This window comes from Ailuropoda melanoleuca, chromosome 8 (genome assembly GCF_002007445.2).
Source record: "Ailuropoda melanoleuca isolate Jingjing chromosome 8, ASM200744v2, whole genome shotgun sequence".
Lineage (NCBI taxonomy): Eukaryota > Metazoa > Chordata > Mammalia > Carnivora > Ursidae > Ailuropoda > Ailuropoda melanoleuca.
This window is the reverse complement of record NC_048225.1, coordinates 14,562,676-14,590,015: the sequence shown is the minus strand read 5'-3', so window position 1 is coordinate 14,590,015 and position 27,340 is coordinate 14,562,676. Positions and strand designations below refer to the sequence as shown.

Here is a 27,340-nt window from a genome sequence, read left to right as displayed (position 1 = left end):
TTTTTTTTTAAGGTTTTATTTATTCATTTGCGAGAGGGAGCACAAGCGAAGGGAGGGGCAGAGGGAGAGGGACAAGCAGACTCCCTGCCAAGCAGGGACTCTGGGATCCTAGGATCTTGACCTGAGCCTAAATCAGATGATTAACCAACTGAGCCACCCAGGCACCCCATTTACCTGTTACTCTAAGTTCCTAAGTTACTCTCTTCACTTTGGTTTCTTTCTCCTCTCGACCCCCTAAAATGTTTTTTTTGTTTTTCTTGATTTAATTGTTTAGGATATCAGAGCTTTCAGGCTCTCATTCTATCTCTGGAATGCCTAGCAGAAATTCCTTAATCCTAAATGGATTCTGCGGCTGGCAAAGGCTCAGTAGAATCCACTACAGATAGAGCATTTGGGTTGGAGATTGTGAAAACCTAGGTATCCTGGTTCATATTGTTTTCAAAAAAGTTAATTTTAGGTTTCTTCCTTCTTTCTTTAGGCTTTGACAAACTACAGAAGGCTCGTTTGGATCTGTGACACATCGTTTGGGGGGGATGCTCTTCTCTTTGTGGGTTTTTCATCTTCTTTTTATTTTGGAACTATGAAGACTTAAAAGAGCTCAGACATTTTTTCTTTTTTTAACTGGTGAAGAGAAAAAGCTGAAAAGAAGGAATTTACCTTTTTTGTTCCACTTGTTTGCACTGTGTGCTGACTGAACATTAGTTGCACTAACTGCTGGTTTTTAAAAAATGTTTTCTGGGGAAGGGGGACAAGGAAGGAGGAGAAAGAAGAGAAGGGGAGAAACCCTAAAAAGAGAAGAATCTTGATGAACACACAAGCTTGTCTACAATTTCAAAATTCTCCAACAGCTGACTCTTGAGTGCATTTCAACTTCTCCCTAATTGCTCATCCGTTTTTAAGCCTGAAGAGCTTATTACTTATTTGTGCGAAGTGCCTTATGCTATGAGACCATTCAGAATATCATCTTTTAGACACAGCCCAAGGAATCAACAATAGTAATTCTTTCCTTTTTTGTTTTTTTCTTTTTTTTTTCCTATCTTTTTTAGATTTTTTGTCTTTTCATTTTGGTTTCAAGTTAAAGTCTCTCTCTTCCCTTCTTGCCCGATACTCAAGCCCAGGGCTGGAAGATGACACGTATTAGTAATGTTAAACACCATTCTCTTTTTCTTTATGTGGAGGAGTTGATATGCAACTGCAGTTCATCCGCACTGTAAATACATGTATTTAAAAAAAAAAAAAACAATCCCAAGTAAAAATTTCTTCTGGGCTGAGTAGATTACAACATCATCGCTCCCAAAGGAAAGAGCAGTCTATCATTGCAGGAGCCATATGACAAGCCTTTGTGCTCTGTAGCAGAACACTAAAGACTGGTTTACATACGCTTCCATTAGCAGTTATGGCACTTGATGTGTAGACATGTCAGAGCCTTGACCCTCTTTCCTCTGTGGCAAAGCGTGTCCCATAGAAAATTGGGTGTGTATACTTGTATAAACTTTGTAAATAAGTTTTTTTCTGGGTTCATATATATATATATACATATATATATTTTTTTTTGGATGAAGGTTGCTGGGATTAAGGGGATTAGAGTGATTATGGGAGCAGCTAAAGATGAGAGGGGCTCAGTTTTCCGCAACACTAAATTCTAAAAAATACTTTGGCCTCTTAGTGTAGAGAGCAGACCTCTGTAGTGACCCTGTGTTGGAAGAGGGAACCAGAAGTCTGGGATTCACTGTTTGCTGCCACACTGTATCATCTAATACCTTCGGAGAACACCTGCCAGAGAGAGCAAGGAAACTTCAAAAACCTATGACTCAAGATGTTATTTTTGAGAAGCTCTCTCTGATTTTGCTTCTTCCCCCCCCTTTTAAAAAAAAGTTTGAGGAACTTTTCAAGCTCAGCAAAAGGGGACAAAGATTAATCTCCCTTGCAGTATGGGAATTCAGTTAAGTGGCAGTGTCTGAGCAGTGTATGTACAAAGCATGGATTTTGCATTTCAGAATATTAGGCAGTACCAGCTTTGGTAAGGTTAGCAGTTCTGGAGCCTACTTTCTGTGGATCACTTCCTGTACTGTGTAAGAGTGTTGCCCTCTGCCCATCTTGATACATAAACTTGCAGGAATGGGCAACTCCTGAGAGCTGTTAACTTTTCATGCTACAGAAAGTTGCTTGCCATCCTTTTGCTTTGTGACAAGAATTATCTGTCATTTTGCATTGTAAATTGCTGGCAAATGCTTTAGAGTCAGTAGTGTTGCTTTAAATTGTGCCCCTCCCAACATGCTTGATGTTTGGCCTGATCTCCAGGCAAAAGGAGTGAGATGAATCAAAACCAGTGAACTTTTTTTTTTAAATGTTTTTAATTCCCTTTTAACCCAGTGTACTAGGTCAATCAGGAGGCATCTAGGGTTTTAAAAAAATAAAAAAATAAAATTTAAAAAATGTGATTTCCATATTCCATTTTTTCAAAACCCTAAAATATTTCAAGATAAGTCCTGCATATGCTTTCATGCTTAACTCATCTGGATAAAGAAATCAATTATTCAAAGTTGCTTTTTTTGACTCTTGCCTAGTTCTAAGCAAAACTATTTGTGACTCACCCAAAACTCCTTAGGATCAAAATCCTGCAGATGCCTCCTGATCAGACATAGCCCTAACTCCTTAAAAAACTGTAGCAAGAGCTGCACAGTACAAACCCAAAAAGGAATAAGCTCATTTATTTGGTATCCAAGCTATGTTCTATCCAGCCAGTGTTGGTTACTAAATACAAGCCCTAATTAAGGAATAACTTCTTTCCAGGGAGGGGTGGGGGGAGGGAATTTAGAAGGCATCAACTTTTGACCAAAAAAATCTTGCCCTTGTACTGATGCAGCTCTCTCTTTCTCCCCCACTTCTGGCGAGATAAGAGGGATCATTATAGAAGAAAAGCAAGAAAGGCTTTTAAATGCAATTTGGTATCTCGCTAGAGAGTGTGTGGGTGACAAAACAAACCGCGCAGTCTTTTTTGCCATCCTCAGACTGTGCCTGGTGCCACATGCCTGTGGGTCCCTCTTAAAGCACAGACTTAATTGAAAGTATTACTGAAGTATAGCCTCTGATGAGGAGTGGCACTTAAACTATCTGGGACACCACTATTGGACACAGTCCTGTAGAGGCAGCTGTCCAGTTTTGGTGCTTGACTCTTGAATAGGAGTTGTTGAATGGAAAGATGCTCTAAGGACTAGGTCAAAGCCTAGTCTTTNGGTTTTTTTTTTTTTTTTTTTTTTTAAATCCCCCTCACTATAAGGAGAATTGTTATTGGAAATTGTTTTTGTGTTCTTTCCACTATTGGGTGTCCGTTTTAAGTGATGGTAATATTTTTTCCAGGGGTTTGTTTGGATGAAACTGTTCCCTATTTTTAATATTTAAACTATGTCCAACTCATGGTTTTGCCTATGGTTGTAGTTGTGTAATGAGTTATGGACTGTTACATACCTTACTGCCTCTGGGCCTAGGTTTTGTTTTTCTCTTCCCATACATTCCAGTGGAGAAACTTTCTTGGCTTTCCCTTGGGAATAGAATAAGCTTATTCTAAAATGACTTTCCATGGGAAGAAGTGAGGGAGAAGCAAATCTAAATATATCTCAATTATTTCCCAGTTGGTCCCAGCATCATCATATGGCTGAGCCCCAATGGCTGAGGGGAGGGGGGAGGCAATTGGTTATCAATATCTATTTTCAGAATGAGATGGGAGCATCTTTCCTTTGCTGTGTGCTTTGTGTTTGATACCATCATGCTTGGGTTAGAACCAGACAACTCAGCACAAAGCCTTGAGTGTAACTTTGTTGGAATCAAAACATCTCATTCTGATCACTTGGTTTTGGTTTTTGATTTTTTGTTTTGTTTTGTTTTCTTTCTTTCTTTCTTTTTTTTTTTAAATAGGGGTGGGAGGGAGGTTACTTTGCCCCAAAAGGGAGGGTGTCTGCACTAAGGATTTAGAAACACTTTGGAAGCTCATAACCTCATCAGAAATGGCCTTTAGCCACACTCCTGACCTTATAGATGAGTAACAAAAAGATGAAATAATTTTTTGGGAATTAAGCCATGTTATTTTAATTTGCTACTTTTTTCAACGTTCTGTGTATCTTAAAAATTGTTACTGTGGAATCATTTTCTGACAAAATGCCTTTGTCAAGCAAAATTTTTGGCTTCATGGGAGCTGAAGTCAGTCAGCTTTTTGGTGAAATTGAGTGGACTTTGGTGAGCTTGTAGTTCTACTTTATATCCTTACAGATAGTTTTTTAAAACTCCCAAAGAAAATCTCTGGTCTTAAAAACTCATCTTTGGGGTAAAGAGTTAAGTGTCCAAAGGCTCTAACAGTTCATGAGGTTAGAGGGAGCTAGCCTGGCACCTGGACTCTGCCCCTCCACAGCTGACAGATTCCAGCAGAAGTGTGTTTAAATTCTCCAGTAGACAATACTGGGCAGGGCAAGGGAGGGGGTAGGGCTGGGTTATTAAGATACAGGCTACTGTATTTTAACCAATGGTTGTGGGGGAGGGGTGCCTGGAGAAAACAAAGTCACTTCCCTTTTTTGAAACAACTAAAACTTGAAAAAATGTATTTTTGTTCAGTAAAAATGGGATAGAATTCCAATGTCCCTAGTCACAAGGGACCAGTTCCACTGAGAAGTGAACAGTGGGGACTCAAAATTTTGAAAACATTTGGGGAAAGGGAAAATTGGCTTTCTGTTAATTGGCAAATGTTCCAGTGGGACTCTGTTTTTGTTGGGAATGTGTTATGTTGTATGTACACATATGGACCAGAGTCTGCTGAGTTTATAAGGTTCAGAAAAAATGGTTGATAAAATCTTGGGTTTTGTTAATTTATCTCAATAAAAGCCCACTGGAACTCCAAATGTGTGTGTGGTGTATCAATAGCAGCTGTGCTATTTAGGAATCCTTGCATTTGAGAACATTTTACTAAAGTAATTCACATGGTGAGACGGTAGGACATTCCCAACACTACTCCTGTAAACCCAGTTGAGTTAAAACCTGAGATGGCTCATCTCAGTGCACCCTCATCCAGTGTAGATAATGTCTTAACATCCTCATTTCACTTTTTCGGTTTTCATTGCCTGAACAGAGAACCGAGATAATCTTTTGGAGAGATGTTACAAGGAATCACCTCCCAGAACTGTCCAAATGTTTCAGTAAATTGAACATGCCCACGTTATTTAGGAATAAATCCAATAATATGAACAGAATTTGTGTGCTAAGAAGTATAAAATACTGATGAAATCTAAAGATCTAAGTGAGAAATCCAGACACTTAAAGCTAAACACAGCCCCCTTTGCTCTAACCCCAAAAGAAATACTTAGGTATAACTAACAAAATGTTCACAACACAACGTACTGAAAGCTGCAAAATAACACTGATGAAAGAAATTGAGAGGTGCCACGTTCGTGGATTGCAATGCCGTAATTTTGAAAAGATTGAAGGGCTTATTAACCTGATTTCAAGAATCAGCTACAGCAAAGTTGTAAACAGTTCTTTCACTACACTACATTGTCTATGAAGAAATGGGGACATGACTTCAACCTTTCCATCTAAAGAGCAGAGAAGAGATTGCAGAGGTTAGTGCCACTGACAGACTTGAAAGATGAGACATCGGTGGTTCTTAACATATTCATTCAACACACGCATATTTGGTTTGTGTAGAAGACGAATGGATCATAGGGGGTGATAGTGGATTATCATAAACTTAACCAGGTGATGACTTCCATTGCAACTGCTGTAAAAATTCTTTGCCACCTGGAATGTAGCTATTGATGTATTGAATGCGTTTTTCCCCCCTCTAGACTTCAGCAATGACAAACTGTTGGCTATTAGCTAGCTGTCAGGACCAACAATACAACTTAATTGTTGTATGTCAAGACTCTATTACCCTTCTAGCTGGTCCGGAGAGACTTTGATCACCTCTGAATTCTACAGGATATCATGCTGGCCCACAATATTATGGACACGGTGAGCAGGAAATAGCATCTACCTGGATACTTTGGTAAAACTCAAGCGTGCTAGAGGATAGGAAATCAGTTTCGCAAAAAATCACAGACCTGCCTCAGTGAGATTCTAGGGATCCAATGGACCAGGGCATGTTGCAATATCCCTTTCTGGGTGAAGGACAAATTGCTAAATCTGGCCTCTGCTATCACTAAGAAAAAAACCTAAGGCTTAGTGGGCCTCTCTGGATTTTTGAAGGCAATACATACTTTGGATATGTCACTCAACTCATTTGCTGAGAAATCAGAATTGTTGCCATTTTTAAGGGTGGCCCAGAGCAAGAGAAGGCTTTGCAACAGGTCCAAGCTACAGTACAGGTTGCTCTGCCTCTTAGGCCTTACGATCTAGCAGATCCAACGATCTTGAAGTTATCTATGGCAGGTAGGGATGCTTGTATAGAGCGTTTGGCGGGCCCCTTTCGGTGAATGACAGCAGAGCAGAGTCCTTTAGGATTTTTCATCCTCTGAAGAAAAAATATTCCTCCTTTCGAGAAAGTTTCTAGCTTGCTATTGGGCCTTTAGAAAGGACCAAATGCTTGACCACCAAGCATTATCAAATTACCTGAATTGCCCATCATGAATTGGATGTTGCCTGACTCATCAAGTCATAAGGCAACTTTGGGTTCTGCTGGTCCAGGGGCCTTAGTTCCCAGGAAAGGAATGCCTCCTCCAGAGAACTCAGCAGAAGTTCCATTAAACTGGAAATTGAGATTGCTACATTGGGCTTCTAATGGTAATGAACCACCCGGCTGCTTTCTGGGGAGGGGAAATTGGGTTGTGATCACACAAAGAGGGTAAAGGAGAATATGACTGGAATGCAGCAGATCTCCTGGGGCTACTCTTAATTTTACCATATAATGTGATAAAAGCTAGTGGAAAACTACAACTTAGTGCAGGTCTTACTGGTAAGAGCCCAGACCCTTCAGGAATGAAGGTTTGGGTCATTCCACCAGGCAAGGAATCAGGACTATCCAAGGTACTTGCACAGGGCAAAGGAAATACGGAATGGGTGGTGGAAGAAGGAAGAAGTTATAGATACCATTTATGACCACATGACCAGTTGTAGAAATGAGTATAATAGTTATGAATATCTCTTATTATAAAACAATCAACTAATTCTTTTTCTCTCCTCTCATTCTACCATCTAACAAGTATTAATAGAGATCAGAGGGGATATCGACCTACTTTAGAAAAGGCTTGAATGTCACCTGAAGATAATGTGAACTGAGAATTTGTATTCTCTTTGGGGGAGAGGGTTAGCATGTTCTTNATTTTTTTTTTTTTTTTTTTTTTTTTAGTGGGCTCTATGCCCAACATGGGGCTTGAACTCACAACCTCAATATCGAGAGTTGCATGCTCTACCAACTTAGCCAACCAGATGCCCCTGGTTTTGATTCTTTTGATGAACCATGAAGTGTGTTAATCAGAAGCATGACTTTGCTATTCATTTGGAAGTTAAATATGGTTAAAAGAGGTGTGACCAAATGTCAGGTTAACATAAGATGGAACTTTGTGGTTTTGTAATTTGTTTACAGAGCTAACCTAGACCTACATTTCTCAGAATCCCATTCCCTGTTTGGGTAGGGATCAGAGTTGACCCAAAGAAAATTTGCACAAGATTTGGGAGGTGGGACTAAAGCAGCAAGATCATCATGGGCAGAGGTGAAAGAAAGGTGCCAGAAACTTCCAGTTTCCTCTTGCTCTTTTTCCTTGTTGTGCATCCTTGTTCTTGCTCCACACCCAGCTTTTTCCTTACTGTTGTTCTGCTGAACAACCCCAGACCTATTGCCATACCACTTGGCTGTGAAATTCACGGAGTGTAGCTATGAAGAGACAACAGCCTTCGATGATCTACTCCAGTCCCCTCAGATCCTATTCCAGCAGCTGATGTGCCTCACCCCCAGATTTCCCTGAAAGCACTAACTTGTTCACCCAGGGTAGTGTTTAAGAGGGCTGATGAGTGATTTTCCCCCTGGTTTTCCGACACCCTCATTTGGACCATTACTTCCCCAGTCTCTCCTCCAATTATGTAAAGCAGTGACTCTCAAACTTCAATATACATCTGAATCACCTAGAGGTCTTATTAACACCAGTTTGCTGAGTCTCACCCTCCAGAGCTTCTGATCAGTAGGTCTGTGTTGGGGCCTAGATATTTACATTTCTTTTTTTTTTTTTTTTTTTTTTTAAAATTTTTTTTTTTTTTTTTNGCCAGCGAGAGAGGGAACACAAGCAGGGGGAGTGGGAGAGGAAGAAGCAGGCTCACAGCCAAAGAGCCTGATGTGGGGCTCGATCCCAGAACACCGGGATCACGCCCTGAGCCAAAGGCAGATGCTTAACCGCTGTGCCACCCAGGCGCCCCAGATATTTACATTTCTAACAAAAATCTCAGGTAATACTGATAATTGATGTTGTTGGTTTAGGGACCACATTTTGAGAACCACTGAAGTAAAATCTAATTCCTGTAATAAATTCTTTATGATGTCCATTGTAGTTCTCTTTCCTTGATTTAATTCTGGCCAATACAGAGCCCTAGAGGATATAGGAGAAGAAAAGAAATTTAAAACTTATAAATGTGAATAAAATCTTAAAGCTATAAATGTACAATTAGGAACATGCCAGTGGAGGCTGGGGAGGAGGATTACCGCCTTCCACTTCCTGCCAGGATGAAGTAACAGTGACCAGATCTACTTCCTTTCCTGAAACAACCAATGACAAGCAATATATGAAGCAATAGTTTTCAAGACACTGGACACCAGCCAATGAAAGGCAGTGAAACCTCAAGATGAGAAAAATGAGATGAGCCCTATGGTGATGATTACCAAGCTTACTGCCCTGAAGAGTTTCCCAGCCAGGATGGAGGAAAGGGAACCCAAGTGGCATCCAGCAAACTGAGTTGAGGAAACAGAGCCGATTCTGAGAAGATGAAGCAGATGGAGTTTGTAGGACAGAGTACCAGAGAGGAGAGAGTAGTGCACAGAAAAAGAACTCCAGAGATGTACAGAGGGTCCCCTTGAGTATTTGGCTGAGTACTGATCAGCCCAAGCATGTGCAGCAACTAGTTGAGGCAGAAGAAAGAACCACTCAAAAGAATTAGGGGGAAGAGTGCCCAGTGCTCCCATGGGGTTGGGAATAGTGGCCTCTTCCACCAGGCAGACTGGAAAACCTCATGATTCATGGGGCATGGGATAGAGTACTCAGAAAGGTCTTGCCTCAGTGGTGGAAAATCGAGTGAGCATGGATATGGTCCCATTTATCAAATTTTTAAAAGCAGTACCTGACAGAATCAAACACTTTCCAAACAACTTATCCCAAAACAAAGTTCGAGAATATTGATAGAAGTACAAAAACTGCAGCACCCAACAAGATGAAACTCATAATATCTGGCAGCTGTTTTTTTTAAAAAGCATGCAGAAAAGTATGACCCAGAATAAGGCAAATAATCTGTCACTCAGAACTGACCCAGATATTAGAATTACCAGACAAGGACATTAAAACAATTACAACTGTCCCAGATAGTCCAAAAGTTAAGTAAAGAGAAGATGTTAAAACAAAACAACCCTCAGACTTTTAGAGATGAAAACTACAATGTCTGAGATGAAAAATATATTGGAGCAGATTTTGACAGCAGATTAGACACTGCAGGGAAAAAGATGAATAACCCTGAAGACACAGCAATAGAAACTATCCAAAATGAAAAAAAAAATTCTTTTGCTTAATGAACAGAGTATCAGTGAGCTACAGAACAATTTCAAGTGGCCTACTATCTGTGTAATATGTGTCCTCAAAGGAAGAGAGAAAGAAGGGATTGAAAAAATTTTTGAAGAAATAATGGCCCGAATTTTAAAAATTTGATTAAAACTATAAACCCACAAATCCAAGAATCTCAATAAAACCTAAGCACAAGGCATAAGTGAAAAACTGAGGAAATCTGAGTAAAGTGTGGACTTCAGTTACTAATCATGTTTCAATATTGGTTCGTGAATGGTGACAAATACACCGTATGAATGTGAGGTGTTAATAACGGGAACTGAGTGTAAGGTACCTAGTAAGTCTCTGTACTATCTTGGCAACTTCTCTGTAAGCCTAAAACTATTCTAAAAAAATTTTTTTTAAGATTATTTATTTGATGGGGGAGGGGGAGAGGACGAGGGAGAGAGAGAAACCCAAGCAGACTCCGTGCTGAGCACAGAATCCGATGCTGGGCTTGATGTCATGACCCTGAGCTGAAACCACGAGTTGGGCACTTAACTGACTCGGTCATGCAGACGCCCCAAATTAAGTGTATTTTTTTTAATTGAAAAACCTCATAAATGGCTCTCTCTTGGAATTAGGTTGGGGTGGGGACGCTTTCAGATTCTAATGGTATAAGGCCAATAAAATCTCTGAAAGTCTTTTTTTTTTTTTTAAGATTTTATTTATTTATTTGACAGATAGAGACAGCCAGCGAGAGAGGGAACACAAGCAGGGTGAATGGGAGAGGAAGAAGCAGGCTCATAGCGGACGAGCCTGATGTGGGGCTCGATCCCATAATGCCGGGATCACGCCCTGAGCTGAAGGCAGACGCTTAACCGCTGTGCCACCCAGGCGCCCCAAAATCTCTCAAAGTCTTAAACAAATTCCTGGGCCTCCAAATTCCCCTAAAAGCACCCCCCTACACACACTTTCACAACCTTCTGGAACCCCACCTGCCAAGGAGTAAACTTTTCTCTACATAAAAGCTTTTAAATGGCCACGTTGCGATAGCTGATTATCTCACAGGCAGATACGACTCTCCTCAGGCTCCACCTCTCATTGCCTCCAGGCCCATGATGACCGATGACCATCAGACCCCAACGTAACTCATTCAGAGAGGTACAAGGTCTTGCTAATCTGTATTAGCAGGAATCTGGGGGGATACACATGGGAGGAACTTCTCAACATATCAGACTAAAGTGGATGGAATATAAGACTTGATCCAGCCAGTTCACTGATATGGGTGCAGACCCCCAGCGGTTTGGCTGGAGCAACCCTGAGTAGCATTTGTAATTTCCTCGACTGGCTAGTGAAAGCCTGGACCAATTAGTGGCCTACAGCCGTGGCTCTTAAGAGCTTTGAAGTGGGGTTCCTGGACTAGCAGTACCAGCAACACCTTGGAAGCTGTTAGAAATTCAGATTCACTTGGGGCACCTGGGTGGCACAGCGGTTAAGCGTCTGCCTTCGGCTCAGGGCGTGATCCCGGCGTTATGGGATTGAGCCCCACATCAGGCTCCTCCACTACGAGCCTGCTTCTTCCTCTCCCACTCCCCTGCTCGTGTTCCCTCTCTCACTGGCTGTCTCTATCTCTGTCAAATAAATAAAATCTTTAAAAAAAAAATAAATAAATGCAGATTCACTGACCCCAACCCAGACCTCCTAAATCTGACACTGCGGGGGAAAGGGCCCAGCAATCTGGGTTACAAGTACCCTTCAGGTGATTGTGATAGACACTGAGTTGTGAGAACCACCGGCCTACAATCAGTGAGGTCAAAATGCCAGGTGTTCCCCAGTATAAGGTCATCAAGAAAGAATTCCTAAGTCTCCAGGTAATGAGTATATTGGAATGGATCTATTATATGTAACCTGCTAAGTGTCCCCTGCCTATACTCTAGGAGAACTGAAAGACTCACCCTTTATTAACATTTCAACTGGTGAGGCAAGGACCAGCTCCCTGAAGAACCCTGAAGAACTCTGTCATAGCCACTGGAGGTGACAGCGGGATGCTGGAATTGGTTCCCTAATTTCAGTGGGAATAATGGAGGCCAGGTGCTTAACCCGCAGACGGGTAAGCGTAGTTACCACAGTAAGCCACAGAGCCTACATGGTGTGAGAGAGTCTCAGTCTAACAGAACTGGAGGAGGGCTTAGTTCCAGAGCAAGATGGCGACGTAGGCAGGCCCTGAAATCACCTCCTCCACGGACACGCCAATTTACACTTACTTAGTGAGCAAATCCTCCCGAAGAAGACCTGAGGGTTGACTGAATAGCTTCTGCACAACAAAAGGTAGAGAGACCTCACAGAGAAGGACAAGAGAGCAGCAGACAAGGTAAGGGAACCCTACCCCGAGCTGTGAACCACAGCGGGGCAGGACAGGACTGAGGGACCTGCCCTGGGGCATAGAAAAAGCCGTGGTTTAAAAGGGCAACTAGAATATACAAGAACTAGCCCTAGGACCCTGTCAAGAGATGGGGGAGCTGCTAGAACTTTCTCTGGGTTGGAGGGGCTAGGTGAGTGCCACTGTTTATCTTGATCACACAGGTGGAGGCAGGGTTTGGACACCAAAGCTCGCTTGCCTTCTCAGTGAGCCCAGGGGGCCCCTGGGCCACACCATCCCACCAAGGCAGCCCTAGCTCAGTACACCAGGCCACCCTAGTCAGGGCTCACTGCAGCTCCAGCCATCTCCCCAAGGTGACACTGGTGCAAAACATCCCAGAACACTCCAGGCTCACATCTCTTCAGCTCCAGATGTCTTGCCATGGCACCCCCGGAGCAGAGCACTCTGGGACTCCCAGCCTACACCCACCTTGGCTCCAGCTGCCCTGCCAGGGCACCCCTGTATGGAGGGCCCTAGGGTCCCCCAGCTTGCACCCACTTCAGCTTCAGCTGTCCCACCAGCATGGCCCCCAGGACCCCCAGCGCATGCCAGCTGCAGCTCTAGCCAACCGCCAAAGTCACCAGGCACATGCGGTCTACACAGGGGCAAGCACACACAAGGTTATCCGTTCAAGTTTAGGAGGAGTATCTGTACCCACCTAATTCATAGACACAAACACACAAAGTCACACCAAGTGAGGAGTCAAGCCAAATTTGGAAGAATATGCTCTAAAGGAACAAGATAAAACTTCAGAAAAAGATGTAAATGAAACAGATATAAGCAATCTACCTGATAAAGGGTTCAAAGCACCCGTCATAAAGATTCCCAGCAGACTGGGGAAAAGAGTGGATGAACTCAGTGAGAACTTCAACAAGAAGATAGAAAATATGAAAAAGAACCAACCAGAGCTGAAGAATACAATAAAATGAAAAATACGCAAGAGGGAATTAACAGATTAGAGGGTGCAAAAGAACTGATGAGTGATCCAGAAGACAGGGTCATGGAAAGCACCCCAAGCTGAACAGCAAAAAGAAAAAAGAAATTTTAAATAAAGATAGGTTAAGGGATGTCTTGGTCGACATCAAGCAAACAAACATTCGCCTCCTAGGGGTCCCAGAAGGGGGAGAGAGAGAGAGAGAGAAAGAAAGGGGCAGAAAACTTGTTTGAAGAAACAATAGCTGAGAACTTCAGGAAATGGACATCCAGGTCCAGGAAGCACAGAGAGTCCCAAACAAGGTGAAGCCAAGGAGGTCCCCACCATGATGCATAATAATTAAAATGTCAAAGAGTCAAGATAAATATGCTGGTTCCTCACCTAGAACTAGGAAATTAAAAGCTCTGAAAGTAGGCATGAAAATCTGCCTTCAGCAACAAGTTCTCTGGTGTGACTTTACGCTTACTAAAGTTTTTATTTTTATTTTTTAAAGTTTTTAAAGAGCTACTTGATCTTAGAAGGACAGATTAAAAATTCCTTGAGGTTGCTTGATGCATGTACCAATTTGTAATGAAGGGTGTGTGTGGTGGGGAGCGGTGGATGGAGCAGGAAGAGTGCTGACGTTTGACAGACCCCATAGTCTGGGGAGTGGTTATGAAAATGACAATCTTCTTAAGGGTGGAGAGTGTGGCAATCAGATGGGGCGACAGAGAGCCCGTGTAAGGTCAAGCATGATGACTTATGTGTGTGGTGTTTGATGGCTGTGGTTTCACTGGGTAAGTCCCTCTGTGAAGGAAGCCCTGTAATGGTGATAGTTTTTCAAAAACTATTATGAGCAATAAACTAGATAGACTGAAACATATAATGTAAAACTTGTATTAAAACTTGATCAATTCCCAAAAGATAAAAATTGGTTATTTTTAGGAGTGTAGTATCTTTTTAAAGCTCAAGTATCTCGTGACTCATTATTTTGGGTAATTTTTATCACCACCAATCACTCTCAAACCAACATACAACTTTATCTTAAGCCCGTAACCACCAGGTTAAACAATGTGAATACATTAGCAGGTTGTCTTTAAAACTAAGTAAATAGAGACACCTGGGTGGCTCAGTCAGTGAGGCGTCTGCCTTCGGCTCAGGTCATGATCCTGGGCTCCTGGGATTGAGCCCTGCATTGGTCTCCTTGCTCAGTGGGGAGCCTGCTTCTCCCTCTGCCTGCTGCTCCCTGCTTGTGCACGTGCTCTCTCTCTGACAAATAAATAAAATAAAATCTTTAAAAAAATAAAACTAAATAAAAATACAATAAAACTAGAGGGTGTAATATGGAGAATCTCACATGCCCTCAGAAGGACAAAACTTAGGGACTAAAGGATTGATTTCCTGTAAATGTCTGCTTTTTTTGGGTGGAGGGAGGGTGGGGGGGGTGCCTTTAACCCATGACCCTGAGATCAAGACCTGAACTGAGATCAAGAGTCGGCCGCCTAACCCACTGAGCCATCCAGGTGCCCCAGTAAATGTCTGAATTGAAGAAAATAGATAGTCTTGGAATTTTCGTGGATGATGGCAGGTTGATTAGAGATTGTTTCATTTCAATCTTGGGAAGTGTTGCCAGAGGCATGAACAGGAGATGATCCAGGTTGGGCTGGTCTCGCAAAGTGGGCTGAATTGAGGTTTGGTTATGTGACTGACCGATTCTGTCTGTTTAGGAAAATTTTCAAGGCTGGTCTCCATTTGTTTTTTATTTGAATGGACTCAAACTGTGCTCACCCCTCTTTACATTCCCTGCCCATAAAGACAACCTACCCCAAACCCTCAACAGACTCATCAGTAGCTTGCTACAGTCTGCTTGTGCTGAATTACAGTTCCTCTGCTCGTCCAGAATAAACTTGTTTTTCCAGCTTACCTCTGTTTACCTCTTTATTGAGGTCAACAATGGCCATGGAGTGTTTTGAAACATACGGATCTGTGGCCGTGGCTAGATGACGACAGGGTCTCCACTAAGACACCTATGGCCTCAGGGTGTTCCTTGTGACCAGGTAATGGAGGAGGCCTGGAATTGGCCTGAGCTGTTTGTTTAGCTAAAGTATTTGCAGGGCACCGCCCTTGGTGGTGGCATGAAAAATGATTAATGGCGTTGCTTTATAACCATGGCTCTCGTGACTTTCAGGGAGGTTTCTACTGGTGGTTAGCATTGCTTTTTGATTACAGTTAGATTCATTTTTTGCACTTGATCTCATTGAGACCCCTGGGAGACTCTAACTTGATGGGGTGGTGGAATTATCTGCTGAGAAACAACCTTCTGCAAGATTGGGGTGCTGTCCTATGAGCCACAGTATGTGCCTTAAACCAGTGGCCAATATATGGTGCCCTACATAGGTCCAAGGACCATGAGGTGGAAGTAAGAATGGCCTCTTTCACTATTCCTAACAACCCACTAGAAAAATGTTTACCTCCTGTCTCCCCACAACCTTGAGTTTGATGAGTTGGAGGTTCTGGTACCCAAAGAAGAAAACTTGTTACCAGGGAACACAGTCATGATTCTGATGAATCAAAATCTGAGATGGCCCTAGCTCATTTGGGGTTCCACATGCCACTGAACCAACAGGCAATGAAAGGGGTTCACAGTACTGGGTGGAGTGATTGACCCGGACCACCAGGGTGAAACAGGGTTGCTGCTACTGAATGGGGGCAGGGAGGACAGTGTCTGAAATGAGGGGCATTGCTGGAGCACCCCTGCATCCAATAGTCCTAGTCAATGGAAAACTGGTATAAGCCCAAAAATAAGGCAACCAAGGACTCAAATCCTGCCAGAATGAAGGTTCAAGTCACCTACTTGGCTACGAATCCTGTCCAAAAAAGTGCCCGCAGAGGTGAAAGAGAACAAAGAATGGAAGCTGTAAGAAGGCATCTAGGATTACCGTGGCCTTGGGGCCAGCCGTAGGTGGAGATTGTTGCGGCCATATTTCTTTTTCTCCCTTTCACCTGTTACTTTGTCTGAGGAACACCAGTGATTTCAGCGGGGAGTATGACCAGTTAACTACCCCATGATGATATGATAGCTGGTGGGACCTTGTGGGTCCCCTGTGTTGGAGAGACGAGATTTTCACCTGGAAAAGGGTCTAGGGTGGATGTTGAGGAGCCAAAGGGGTAGACTGTGCCATTGACCTTTTCTTTGCCCTTTAGATACATCTCGACCCCTGTCACCTTTTCCACTCTGCCCTCTGCCCCAGGAGGCCAACCCATGTGGGCCACATCTAATGTCTCCTGTGTCCTGGGAGAGCCCCACAGGAAATGGGAGAGAGAGGGGAGAGGTCAGGTTATTTGTTTCCTCCCCATGCACAGGCTGTGTCCCTCAACCAAGGTCACATCTTCTCTCATGGGCCTTATGGTGCAGTTCTCTCCCTGTGGAGGCCAGTGGCCATTCCCTCCCTCATTCCTTCCAGCCTCGCGGTGGCAATGCTGGGCTGCTACTGAACTTGGGTGGCTGCCCTATCCCTTGTGGTTCCCTGACACCCACATCGTTTTTGTAAATAAACCCTCCTCATTATCCTATTTTGAATGTGCCATCTGTTTCCTGTTGGGAGACTGACTGAGGCAGTGGGTTTGATGCCAAAATTACTCTGCTAACAGTTCCATATTTAAACTTCAATTTGTGGTGTCCTGGCATTTCCCCCTGCCCCCTTACGTGGAAGCTGTTTGAGCCCCTAGGAGGGTCTACCCCACGCCAGGCAAAAGGGTGAACTAAGACAATGTAAGCTCCCAGCACAGTGCCTGTACAGTCTCAGTAAATGCTAGAAGGATCCCCCCACCTCCCACTGCCCCATCACCATCCTCAGTGTACCAGGCTCCACACTGCAGACATCTTTTGTGACCTGTCATGCATGTTAGCAATTTGGGTAGGAAGGGTTAAACTAGAGAAATTTGGCCCAAAATGACTATTTTATCGAATAACTATTTTATTGCTCAATTCTTAAGTTTTCATACACCTGCAAAGAGAAAACACATAATTTAAAGCATTTGGAAACAAACAAAAGTTGACTCCTAGGCAGGGGAGACCCAGTTCCGGCAGGGGAGCAGGGGCAGATTGCCCACGAAGTTAATGGCACTTCAGCCCCAGGACCCCTCCTGCATGCAAGGCCCCTCGACAGTCCCGTACCTAACTTCACATTCTTTTTTTTTTTTTTTTTAAGATTTTTTATTTCTTTATTCAACAGAGATAGAGACAGCCAGCGAGAGAAGGAACACAAGCAGGGGGAGTGGGAGAGGAAGAAGCAGGCTCATAGTGGAGGAGCCCGATGTGGGGCTCGATCCCGTAACGCCGGGATCACGCCCTGAGCTGAAGGCAGGCGCTTTAACCGCCATGCCACCCAGGCGCCCCTAACTTCACATTCTTAATTTGCCTCTTTTTCTTAAAGAGAGCGCCCCCCCCCAAATTGTTTAAGCTTCAGGCCCCACAAAACCTGGGGATCCGCCCTGCGGGGAAGTTATTATATTCGGTGGCCTCTCCAGGACACAGTGAAATGCTGTTGGAACACACTAGAGGCCTTTTTGTCTGCCAGCTCATGCCAATAGAAGTCACGTGTGTTCTGCAGGAATCCAAACAAAATAGGGGCTTCCAGCAGATGTGTGCCATGCCGTGTGACAGGCAAGACCGCAGCCAGGCACACAAGCACCCACTGCCTCTTCGCTTCCCCCCCAATCCAGAACGTGTGGGATTACAGACGCAGACTGTGTCCAGGGGCAGCTCCGGGGGCCTCAGGCACACACCTCCCAGAGCACCTGCTGTGACCTGACCTCCTGGGGAGCACTCAGTCCATCACAACAACCATTACCCATGACCTCTGGCCACGGCTGCTTTACTTTCCGGCAGGAGAGTTGTCCTCAGCTACACACCGCCAAGCCAAAGGCCTCCACCCTTTGTTATTCAAAAAGACTGTCATCTAATTTGTATCAAAAGCCTAATATCTGTGAATCCTTTGACATTGTGATTCCATGCCTAGGGATCTTAGCCGTAAGAAAGAATGAAATCTTGCCATTTGTGACTACCTGGATGGACCTAGAGGGTATTTTGCTCAATGAAATAAGCCAGACACAAAAAGACAAATATCGTGTAATTCCATTTATATGAAGGACCATAGGGGCACATGGGTGGCTCAGTCAGTTAAGCGTCTGACTCTTGGTTTTGGCTCAGGTCATGATCTCAGGGTTGTGAGATCGAGCCCCACATTGGTCTCAAAGCTCGGCATGGAGTCTGCTTGAGATTCTCTCTCTCCCTCTCCCCCAACCCCCACTTGCATTCTCTCTCTCTCTCTGCCTCTAATAAATAAATAAATAATTTTTTAAAAAAAAGAACCATGAATTCCCAGAGACAGAAAGTAGAATAGAATGATGGTTGCGAGGGGCTGTGGGGAGGAGGATTGGAGTTACTGATTAATGGGGACAGAGTTTCAGTTTCGGAAGATGAGAAAGTCCTATGGATGGATGGTGGTGATGGTTGCACCACACTGTGAATGTAACTCGATACCACTGAACTGTGTGCTTAAAAATGGTGAAAATGGTAAACTTTGTGTTATGTATCTTTTACCACAATAAAAATAACATGCAGAACAATCCTATACATACTTCGTAGGTGTATACAGCAAAAGCATAAAGACAGGCACGAGAATGGTAAACTGCCCCATCAGGAGAGCAGTTACCCCGAGGGGGCAGGAATGCTGGCACGAGTAGGCAGGGTGCTGTACTTGCACCTGGGTGTTTCCATTCTGAAAACAAATTATGAAGAAAACAGGACAAAGCTAGGTGGTAGGCATATGTGTTTCTCATCATTATACTCTAAAATTTTTTTAAAGATTTATTTTATTTATTTTTGAGAGGTGGGGGGAGGAGCAGAGGGAGACAGAATCATCAAGCTGACTCCCCGCTGAGCGCCAAGCCCTACCTGGAGCTCAGTCCCATGCCCCTGAGATCATGACCTGAGCCGAAACCAAGAGTCAGACACTCAACTGATGAAGCCACCCAGGCACCCCGATATACTCTAAATTTTTTTTAAGTTTATTTTTTTTTAACGATTTTATTTATTTGACAGAGAGCACAAGCAGGGGGAATGGCAGGCAGAGGGAGAGGGAGAAGGAGACTCCCCACAGAGCAGGGAGCCCGACGTGGGACTTGATCCCAGGACCCTGGGATCATGACCTGAACCGAAGGCAGTTGCTTAACCAACTGTGCCACCCAGGCATCCCAAGATTTTGTTTATTTATTTGAGAAAGAGGGAGACAGCAAGAGAAAGCACGAGCGGGGAGGTCAGGGAGAAGCAGGCTCCCCACTGATCAGGGAGCAGGATGTGGGACTCGATCCCAGGACTCTGGAATCATGACCTGAGCCAAAGGCAGACACTTAACTATCTGAGCCATTCAGGCACCCCCTACTCTAAAATTTTTAATATGCTTTGAGTTTTTCATAATCTGAAGGAACAAGATACCATGTACGCCCGGCAAGTGGAGTCACACCGCAGCCCTGTCCGCGCCACGTGCGGCAGTGGCCTCTTGGGAGACCCGACCCTAAGAATAAGCACCCACCCTCCTCACGTCCCCTGAGCAGCCTCCACCTATTTGCCGAGTCTGGAGCAGAGCCTGGAAGTTCCAGGATCCCCCCCTCCAGGCTGACCAAAGCACATCCTTCTTGCAAGAAGCCCCAGGAGTGGGAGGACAGAGAAACCACCTGAGGAATCGAGCTACAGCCAAGCCTTGTGTGAGGCTGCCTTGCTGGGGAAGTGGGGAAGTGATACTCTCCAGTGGGCTGTCTCACGACAGGGCGGCCTCACTGCGTGAGGGGCTGGTGGGGAGCAAGTCAGGGGGTCTGCAGTTGATTTCCACACTGACAAGGCTGTTCAATGTCGCCTGTCAAAGACCACTCCTGCCCCATGAGGGAAGGCTGGGAGCCTGAGACACACATGGAGACTGCTGAACCCCCAGGTTTCTGACAAGGATCTCGCGGCTGTGCTGAGCTGAAGGCCTCTGCGGATGGGTGTGTGCTGAGCAGTCCTTCTTGTCTCTCTTCACTGCCATGCAGACGGCAGAGCCAGGAGGCTCAGCCGGACTCCAGCCCAACCACAGTCCTACTCTGTGGCTGTGAGGCCTGCCTTGACACTGATCTTGGCTTCTCTGACCCCCCATTATCCTTGGAAGCAAGGCTCAGGTGGTTGCCGGCTGTCCTACCTTAGGCCACAGATGGGTGTCACATAGGGTTCCAGCAGGGGTGATTGGCGACAGGCAGCTCCTGCAGGGGAGGCCTGGCCTTGAACCACCTTCTCTGGAGCGCTGGGGAATGTCTGTGGACTCTGCCCCATCAGGCCTTGCAGGGTGGAGTGAAGGGAACGGTCATCCTCCTGGCCTTGAGCTGCTGGGATGGGGTTAACTGGGGGCGTCTCCACCCGTGAACAAAACAGGCAGGATCCTTGGCTGTCCACCTGCATGCCTCAAACACATCCTAATTCTTACAGCAGCCTCTCCAAGATACCATCCCCACTTGACAAACGAAGAAAACGGGGCTCAAAGAGTTGACATGAGTCGCCTGCACTCCTGGACACCAGGTGTGGCAGAACCAGGCTCAGGGTCTGCGGACCCAGGCGGCCGGGAGGCCGGAGGCGGGGGTGGGGGCTCCCCCGCAGCACCGGGCTCGGTGTCTGGGGCGCAGGTGCCCGAGGCCCCGGCTGGCAGCGGCGGCCAGCGAGCCCGGGAGTGGGCGGTGTTCGAGGCGGCGGAGTGGTGCACAGCTGGGGAGGGCTGCCGTGTTACACACCAGCGTGCGCCTCGCCTGCGCTTTTGTTTTCTTAACTCCTCACCACAACAGAAACTGCTTATCTGCAGGTGGGCCGCTATTCTGGGAGCTCGGACGTGGGGCGGCTGCGAGTCCCGGCGGCGGATCAGTCAGCCCCGCTGCCACCCGCCCGCCCGCGCTGGCCAGAGGCCGCGTTGCCGCTGCTACGGTCCTAACACCGGTCACCACAGGCCCTTTCCCCTCCTGTAACCCGGTGGGCCACACCAAGCAGGCTGAAGGTCTCTTGTTTAAGCTTCCAAACGATTTTATTATGAACTAACGCACAATAGAGGAAAGTGCCTAAAATGCCTCCGGCAGCATACAGGTCATTGTAGAGCAAACAGCTGGTCATCGGGTCATGAAAAGGAACCTCACCAGCACCCCAGCAACTGGACATGTTAGTTTCCAGCCAACAGTCACCTCGGAAACTCCAGGAATCATTTGCATGCAGGCTGATGAGAAGTCCAGGGGTCTGGAGCTGAATTCCAGGAGACAAGGCTGGGAGGAAGGGGGTCATTGCGTCTGTTCAGCATCCCCTGATATGTATGGCTATATGGATCCAGGTAGGCAGGTAGGGAGACGGACAGACAGACGGATGGATGGATCTGTCTGCTCCTCACACCTGGATTGTGGCCAGGCAGACAGAGCCCCACAAGACTGCTGGGCCATTAGAACAACGCTGGACATGTGATGGGAATGAAGGAGTGTGTCCTGACCGGAAGGCCTCAGCAGAAGGACCTGGTTGAGACTTTATCCAGCCAGAAGTGACACAAGATTGAAAACCAGTGGCTTAAACCACAAAGGGGTTTGTTTTCCTCATATAACAGGGGCCCGGGGCTGTCATGACTCAAAGGTGCCACTGACAACCCAGTCTGTCTCCAACTTTCTGCTCTGCCATCTCAAGCATGTGGTTTTCAGCCTCAGGTTCATTGCCTCATCGTTGCAAGGAGGCTTCTCCCGTTCCTAGGACTTCATCTGTGCTCAAGGCAGGTGGGCAGGAAGGGGAAGGGGGAGGGCAAAGGGCAAAGCCCGCTGAGTCTTTCCCCTTTCAAGGAGCCTCTTCCAGTGACCTCCACGTGCCTCTTATTTGTCAGAACCGCATCCTTGGCCACCCCTAACTGTACAAGAGCCTGGGAAAGCAACTTTTTTAAGAGAGCTGGTCACACCACTGACCTGAGGATAGATACTGAGAGAGGAACTCGGAGTGTTCTTCCTCAAAGAAATATTTTGGAGTCGGGGCAGTGAGAACCACCCGCCCCCCTCGGCCAGCTGGCTCCCAAGTTTGGTGGGTCCGGTAAGTAGCAACAGGGTTTCTGTTCAGTGGCGCTGTGAGTCTGGGAACAGAGCTGGATTACAGAGGACTAAGAAAATGCTAAGCAATCTCCCAGGGCCCCTTCTCACACACAGCCTGCAACCTCACTGCAAAATCAAAGCCGAATAAATATTTTAAAGTGTTGTTTCCCTACCAGTGATGCACCTGCTTATAAACGCGTTAAGACGAGCTAAGCGGCGGGGCGCCTGCCTTCGGTTCATGTCATGATCCCAGGGTCCTGGGGTCAAGCCCCCCATGGGGCTCGCTGTGTCTCCCTCTCCCCCTGCCCCTCCCCCTGCTTGTGCTCTTTCTCGCTGTCAAATAAAAATCTAAAAAAAAAAAAGACAAGCTAAGTGGTAAGACTTGAGTGAGGACACCCAAGAAGGTTAAGGCACAGACTCCCCAAGGTCAGCCAGGAGTTGCATCCTCATGGGCTGAAGCCCAATCCAGATCCAGAGAAGGACAATCAGAGAGTTATCTACTGTCCATAGTTATTCTATAGCTTTTTTCTGAGTGTGACAGTATTATTTTTTACTTTTTGATTTCTAAGAGCTTACAGAGGGTTCAGTATGTACAGAGTACCTCAAGGTAAAGGGGCACCGATGGTCCAGAGTCAACAATGCAGGCTGAGAGGTCTGACGGGAGGGAAGGGCCCTGAATGCTTCAGGGAGAACAGGGGGGCCCCCTGTAGTGGGGTCCGGTCTCCTCCTCACCACTCCTCACTCCCACAAGGAACCACTCCCAGGCAGAATTTGGGACACTGAGGCATTTAAAAATTGGGATATTTCGCATCACAATTTTGGTTTCCACCTTTGGAAAAATCAGGAGGTCTAGCATATAAGAAGCCCTCACCGCCTTGGGTCAACCATCTTCTACAGCGGATGGAGACCTCATTCACACAGGAAAGCGCACCCAGCTCACCCTGGCCCTCCTCACTCTCCAAGATGGTACTCTTGTACTGTTGTTCCGTCAGCCCCACATGTTTCTGCACGCTTGTGTTACTAGAGTTTGAGTTTGCAACCCCTAATGGAGAACAGAGCCTTCAATTTCTATACCAGCGGCCTCGGATGAAAGCGTTGCCCAGAACACAGAGCCTGTCATGGAATAGTCGAGTCTGCAGTCAGGATCTCCTGGGACCCAGTTCTGACTTAAAACCTCTCTCATGGACATGTACAAACATTGCTAACTCCATTGCTCATAAGGCTGTGAGTCGGGGCCACCTGGGAGCATCTGAATGTTGCCAACACCGGGCTGTGTCTGTGGGACTCCTGGCCGGGCAGGGAGATGCCCAGTCGGCTGGGCGCGGCGGGAGCCCCTGACCCTGTGCCCTGTTCCCACGGGGAGCGGAAGCCCCAGCGGTTGAGGTGAGAACGTGAGGCTGCCCTGGGTGGGCAGAGGCAGCCACAGGCAGCTGCAGCGGGCTGGTGCCTGGCCCACATGCACCCTCTTAACCCCTTCTGCAAAAACTGCTGCCCTGTGCAGAAATAGAGAAACGTGCAAAGTCTGAGAGCCAGCGCTCAGGAGTCGGCCCCCACCCTCCCGGGTATGCAGGCAGCCCTCGTGACTCAGCCCCAGCCCAACCATGCACATCTCTCAGGCAACTCAGGGTTTAAAAAAAAAAAAGAGAGAGAGAGAGAGAGAGACAGAAAGAGAGAGGTGTTTTTGATCCCCAGATGGCTGTGGTTTGAGCGGGAGGAGGGGGAGGAGCCTTGAGGCTCCTGGTCTTGCTCCAGGCCTTGGCCAGCACGTGGGTCTCACCTTGGGAGGACAGGGGGGCGCTGCGGTGCAGGCTGGCGGCCAAGCTGTAAAGAAGCAAAGCCTCCCCCGTGGTCTTCCTGCTCTGCCGTCCTCCTCCGTGTCCTCGCTCTGCCAGCTCCCCCTCTCCTCTTGCCAGGACAGAGCTCTCCCACAGAGGCCCTCTCTACAGGCCCCAGCCCACAGTCCTGGGGGGGCTTTGCCTGCTGTCTTCGTCCTCTGGGGCCTCTCCTGCCCCAGGGATGGCCCAAGAGAGTAGGGATGCAGCCACTGAGTCCCCAATACGTTGGGGCAATTTCCTCTGCAGCCTTCCTGTGGTTGATAAGCAGCCTAGGGGAGGAGGGAGCAGGGAGACACCCGTGCTAGCATGGGGCCACATTGCCCTCCTGGCTCCCACTGGCACCCCTTTTCTGACAACACAGGCACCCACCCCCTCAGTGTCAGCATCCAAGAGGTGGGGCTGTCATGGCCCTCAGAGCAGAGTGAATAACAAGAGACAGAGGCTGGCAGGCGGCTCCTTACCTGGGTCCCCCATGAGGGGCAGCATAGTGATTCAGGATAGCTCTTTCCCCCCAAGCTCACAGAGATGGTCCTGTTCTCCGTCCAGAAGTCCAATTCCAAGGCTAGGGTCCCGATGTTGTCCCTGGGGTGGAGCCAGGCACCGCTTCAGCCCAGGCACGGCCCCTCGTTCCCGCCCTGGGAGGTCCCAGGCAGGGGGGCCTGCGGGGCGGCAGGGGACTGGGTGCCCACCGGAGGAAGGCGGTGTCGTCGGTGTGGGTCAGGTAGCTGTCCATCATGAGCGTCAGGAGCGGGGGCTGGCTCCGCTGCAGGTAGTACACGCGGGCCCCGTTGGGGACGTGGCCGTAGCTGCCGAGAAGGACACCGGCTGAGGTGCGTCCGCCCAGCGGCCAAGGCCAAGGCCAATCCAGCGCCAAGCCCGTGGCACCCGCTTCTCCGCCCCAGCCTTGAGGGGCGTGCCCCCCTTACATCCGCACCAGGTCCAGGAAGTTCTGCAGCATGCCCTTCACCGTCCCGGGCATCTCAGAGAGCAGCAGCCCCTCCATCACGCAGTAGGAGTCCCTCGGGACAAGGACAGCTCAGGCACCCTCCATACCGCACTCCCCCCTCGCCCTACACACCCGGGCCAGTCAGGGTGCCCCCCTCTGCTCGGGACAGCCCGCTGGCCCCAGGCTCCCCGACCCCCGCCCTGCAGCCCTGGCCGCTCACCAGTAGTAGAATTCGAGGAAGCGCCCTCCAGGCACGATGAAGGGGTGGGCCGAGTAGATCAGCGAGAACTGCTCCGGGTGGCTGAGGACCTCTGGCTTCACCTGCAGTCGGGACAGAGGGCACAGAGAGCCCGTGGGCCCCGCCGTGTGGAGGCCCTGGCGGTCGGTGCAGGAGCGCTGGCCCTGCTGCTGGTCAGCCGTGTGGCTTTGGGCAAGGCCGGAGCCACCGGGAGTCGGGTCTGCTCGGCCCCCACATGCCAGCCTCTGGAGTCCCTGCTAACTCAGCCCGGCCCTGGCAGGTGCTCACCAGGCAGCGACTAGTATTAGGACCGGGGAGGGGGACCATTTCCTCCACTCCCCTTCCCCTGTCTCTGCTGCCACCGCCAAGCCAGGCCCAGAGACGCAGAGCCCCATCCTCCAGCCCAGGTGTGGAGTGTGAGAATGAATGAAAGGAACCCTCATTTAGAATGGAGTCGGGAGCCTGCCGGTGAAGCTCTCCCACCCTACCGCTCTGTCAATTGCAGACCGTAACTTGCAGGTGGAGGCTACCTTAGCATCCCAAAAAGAGGGGAAAGTTTCTTCCGCCCCAGCAACAGCCCAGCCAATGAGAGACAGCCACAGCTCAGCCAATGAAAAGCTGCTATACCCAGATCTCCCAGTTTACTCCAATGGACTTTTTCTTTATAACAGCCTTCCCGACAGCCCCTTTTACCTCCATAAAAGGGCGCGACTCTGCAGTGTTGCCCGTGGTTTTGCTGTAGCGTCGTTATCCCGTGTTGAAGTTCTTTGGTGTTCCTAAGTTAACCTGTTTTTGCTGGCGAAATAACTGGCAGTTTTATTCGAGAAGAGGAAACCCCGAACCGTTTCCCCAGTGAGACCGATGTGCATGATCGTGGTGTCGGGAGAGCAACTGTAGGACCCGAGTGGAGCTCCCTGGATGCTTCTGCCAGGTACTTTCTCTGTTTGTTGCCTCCTGGTTCTGTACAGGTGGGAGAGGGGTCAGCTGTCAGTTATTTTGAGGAGTAGTGGAACAGAGCCTGGGTTTATTCCTGTGGGGCTGGGTGAGGAAGGAGCCTGGAGCACCACTCTGTGCCAGCCGGTACCAGGGCCCTGGGGCCTGGCTGGGAAGACAGATGCTGTGCAGCCTTGGGCAAACCACTGCCCTCGCTGAGCCTCAAAGGAGAGAAAGTGTCTAACAGACTGTGCTGACCACAGGCCGTAATCAGCAGTGGCAGTTATTCCCGAGCGGAGGCTTGGCCCGGATAGCCCAGGGAAGGGAGAGCCCAGCTGGGGAGTGAACAGTTACCACTGGTGTAAGAGGCAGGTCTGGGTAGCCTACAGGTGGCAGGACAGGCTAGGTTTGCCTGGAGAGAGGCTGGTCCTGGGGTCCTGGGGAGAGGCTTCAGGGAAGAGGTGAAGAGTCAGAAGTACTCTCCCCTTCTAATCCTCCTGCCCCCACCCCCCTGAATTTCTTTCTAGAGAGCTGCAGTAGGGTACTGGGTAGGGGACTTGCGTCTAAACCTAGTTTCATCCCAGACTATGCCTCCAAAGCCATGAATTCCTGAAATTTGCAGAAATAGCACTGGGCTGTTTTGAAGGTATCCTATGAAATGAGAAAGGTGCCTGGTTTGACTATCACCTTGAACATGGAAAGACCTGGGACTTTGACCCATTCAGCCACACCTCTTTTGGGGACAGCTGCTACTCTGTTCTGGGTGTTGTGGACAAGGCCCTGAAATATCTGGAGGTGATGGGGGCAGCAGGGCTGGTATACTGGGGTAGCACCACCTGCTCTCTCTCTGAGTCTGAGCTAGGGACCTCTGGCAACTGGCAGCCACCCCCTCCTGCTCCACCCTTGGGTCTGAGCCTGCAGGTCCCGCTGCAGCCACCAGGGGGCAGCTGTGAGCCAAGAAGAGAAAGCCCAGGAAGGGGGACATCTGGCTTGAGGAGGGCCCAGCCTCTTGGCTCCTCATCCAGCCCCCGCCCACAGTCCTAGAAATGTCTGGAACCTTCTAAGACAGCCAGATCTTGACCTACCAGTACGGGATCCCGACCTCTCTGCAGAACACGGGCTAGCAGTGGGACCTCCCCAATGCCTGGGCCCCCCTGCAGGACCTGGTCATCAGAGGTAGGGAGCAGGGAGGCGGGGATGGGGCA

General features: G+C 47.8%; 3 protein-coding genes across 10 annotated transcripts in view; 2 read left to right on the top strand and 1 right to left on the bottom strand.

Moving 5' to 3' along the window:
• DDX6 (DEAD-box helicase 6) overlaps positions 1-4,889 on the top strand; it is a 31,610-nt gene extending 26,721 nt beyond the window's left edge. For all 5 annotated transcript variants that reach the window (XM_034665912.1, XM_034665909.1, XM_034665913.1 and 2 more), the window contains one exon: positions 479-4,889. The gene's annotated coding sequence lies outside the window, so the exon portion shown is untranslated. The remainder of the gene's footprint in view (positions 1-478) is intronic.
• A 16,081-nt stretch (positions 4,890-20,970) lies between these two features.
• On the bottom strand, positions 20,971-26,023 carry LOC117803322 (trehalase-like). Of its 3 annotated transcripts, none has more exons than XM_034665906.1 (7): positions 25,896-26,023; positions 25,185-25,285; positions 24,945-25,037; positions 24,708-24,824; positions 24,480-24,600; positions 23,961-24,287; positions 20,971-21,388 (listed from the first exon to the last, which is right to left on the bottom strand). In XM_034665906.1, the coding sequence occupies exons 1-7, from the start codon at positions 25,899-25,901 to the stop codon at positions 21,239-21,241; spliced, it is 915 nt and encodes a 304-aa protein (XP_034521797.1). In that variant the 5' UTR covers positions 25,902-26,023; the 3' UTR covers positions 20,971-21,238. The 3 variants fall into 3 exon arrangements, with proteins under 3 accessions (XP_034521797.1, XP_034521799.1, XP_034521796.1); XM_034665908.1 differs by having other exon boundaries at positions 21,249-23,676; XM_034665905.1 differs by having other exon boundaries at positions 21,249-24,287.
• Positions 26,024-27,340, top strand: part of TREH (trehalase) — a 23,741-nt gene continuing 22,424 nt past the window's right edge. For both annotated transcript variants that reach the window (XM_034665904.1, XM_034665903.1), the window contains exon 1: positions 26,024-26,133. The gene's annotated coding sequence lies outside the window, so the exon portion shown is untranslated. The remainder of the gene's footprint in view (positions 26,134-27,340) is intronic.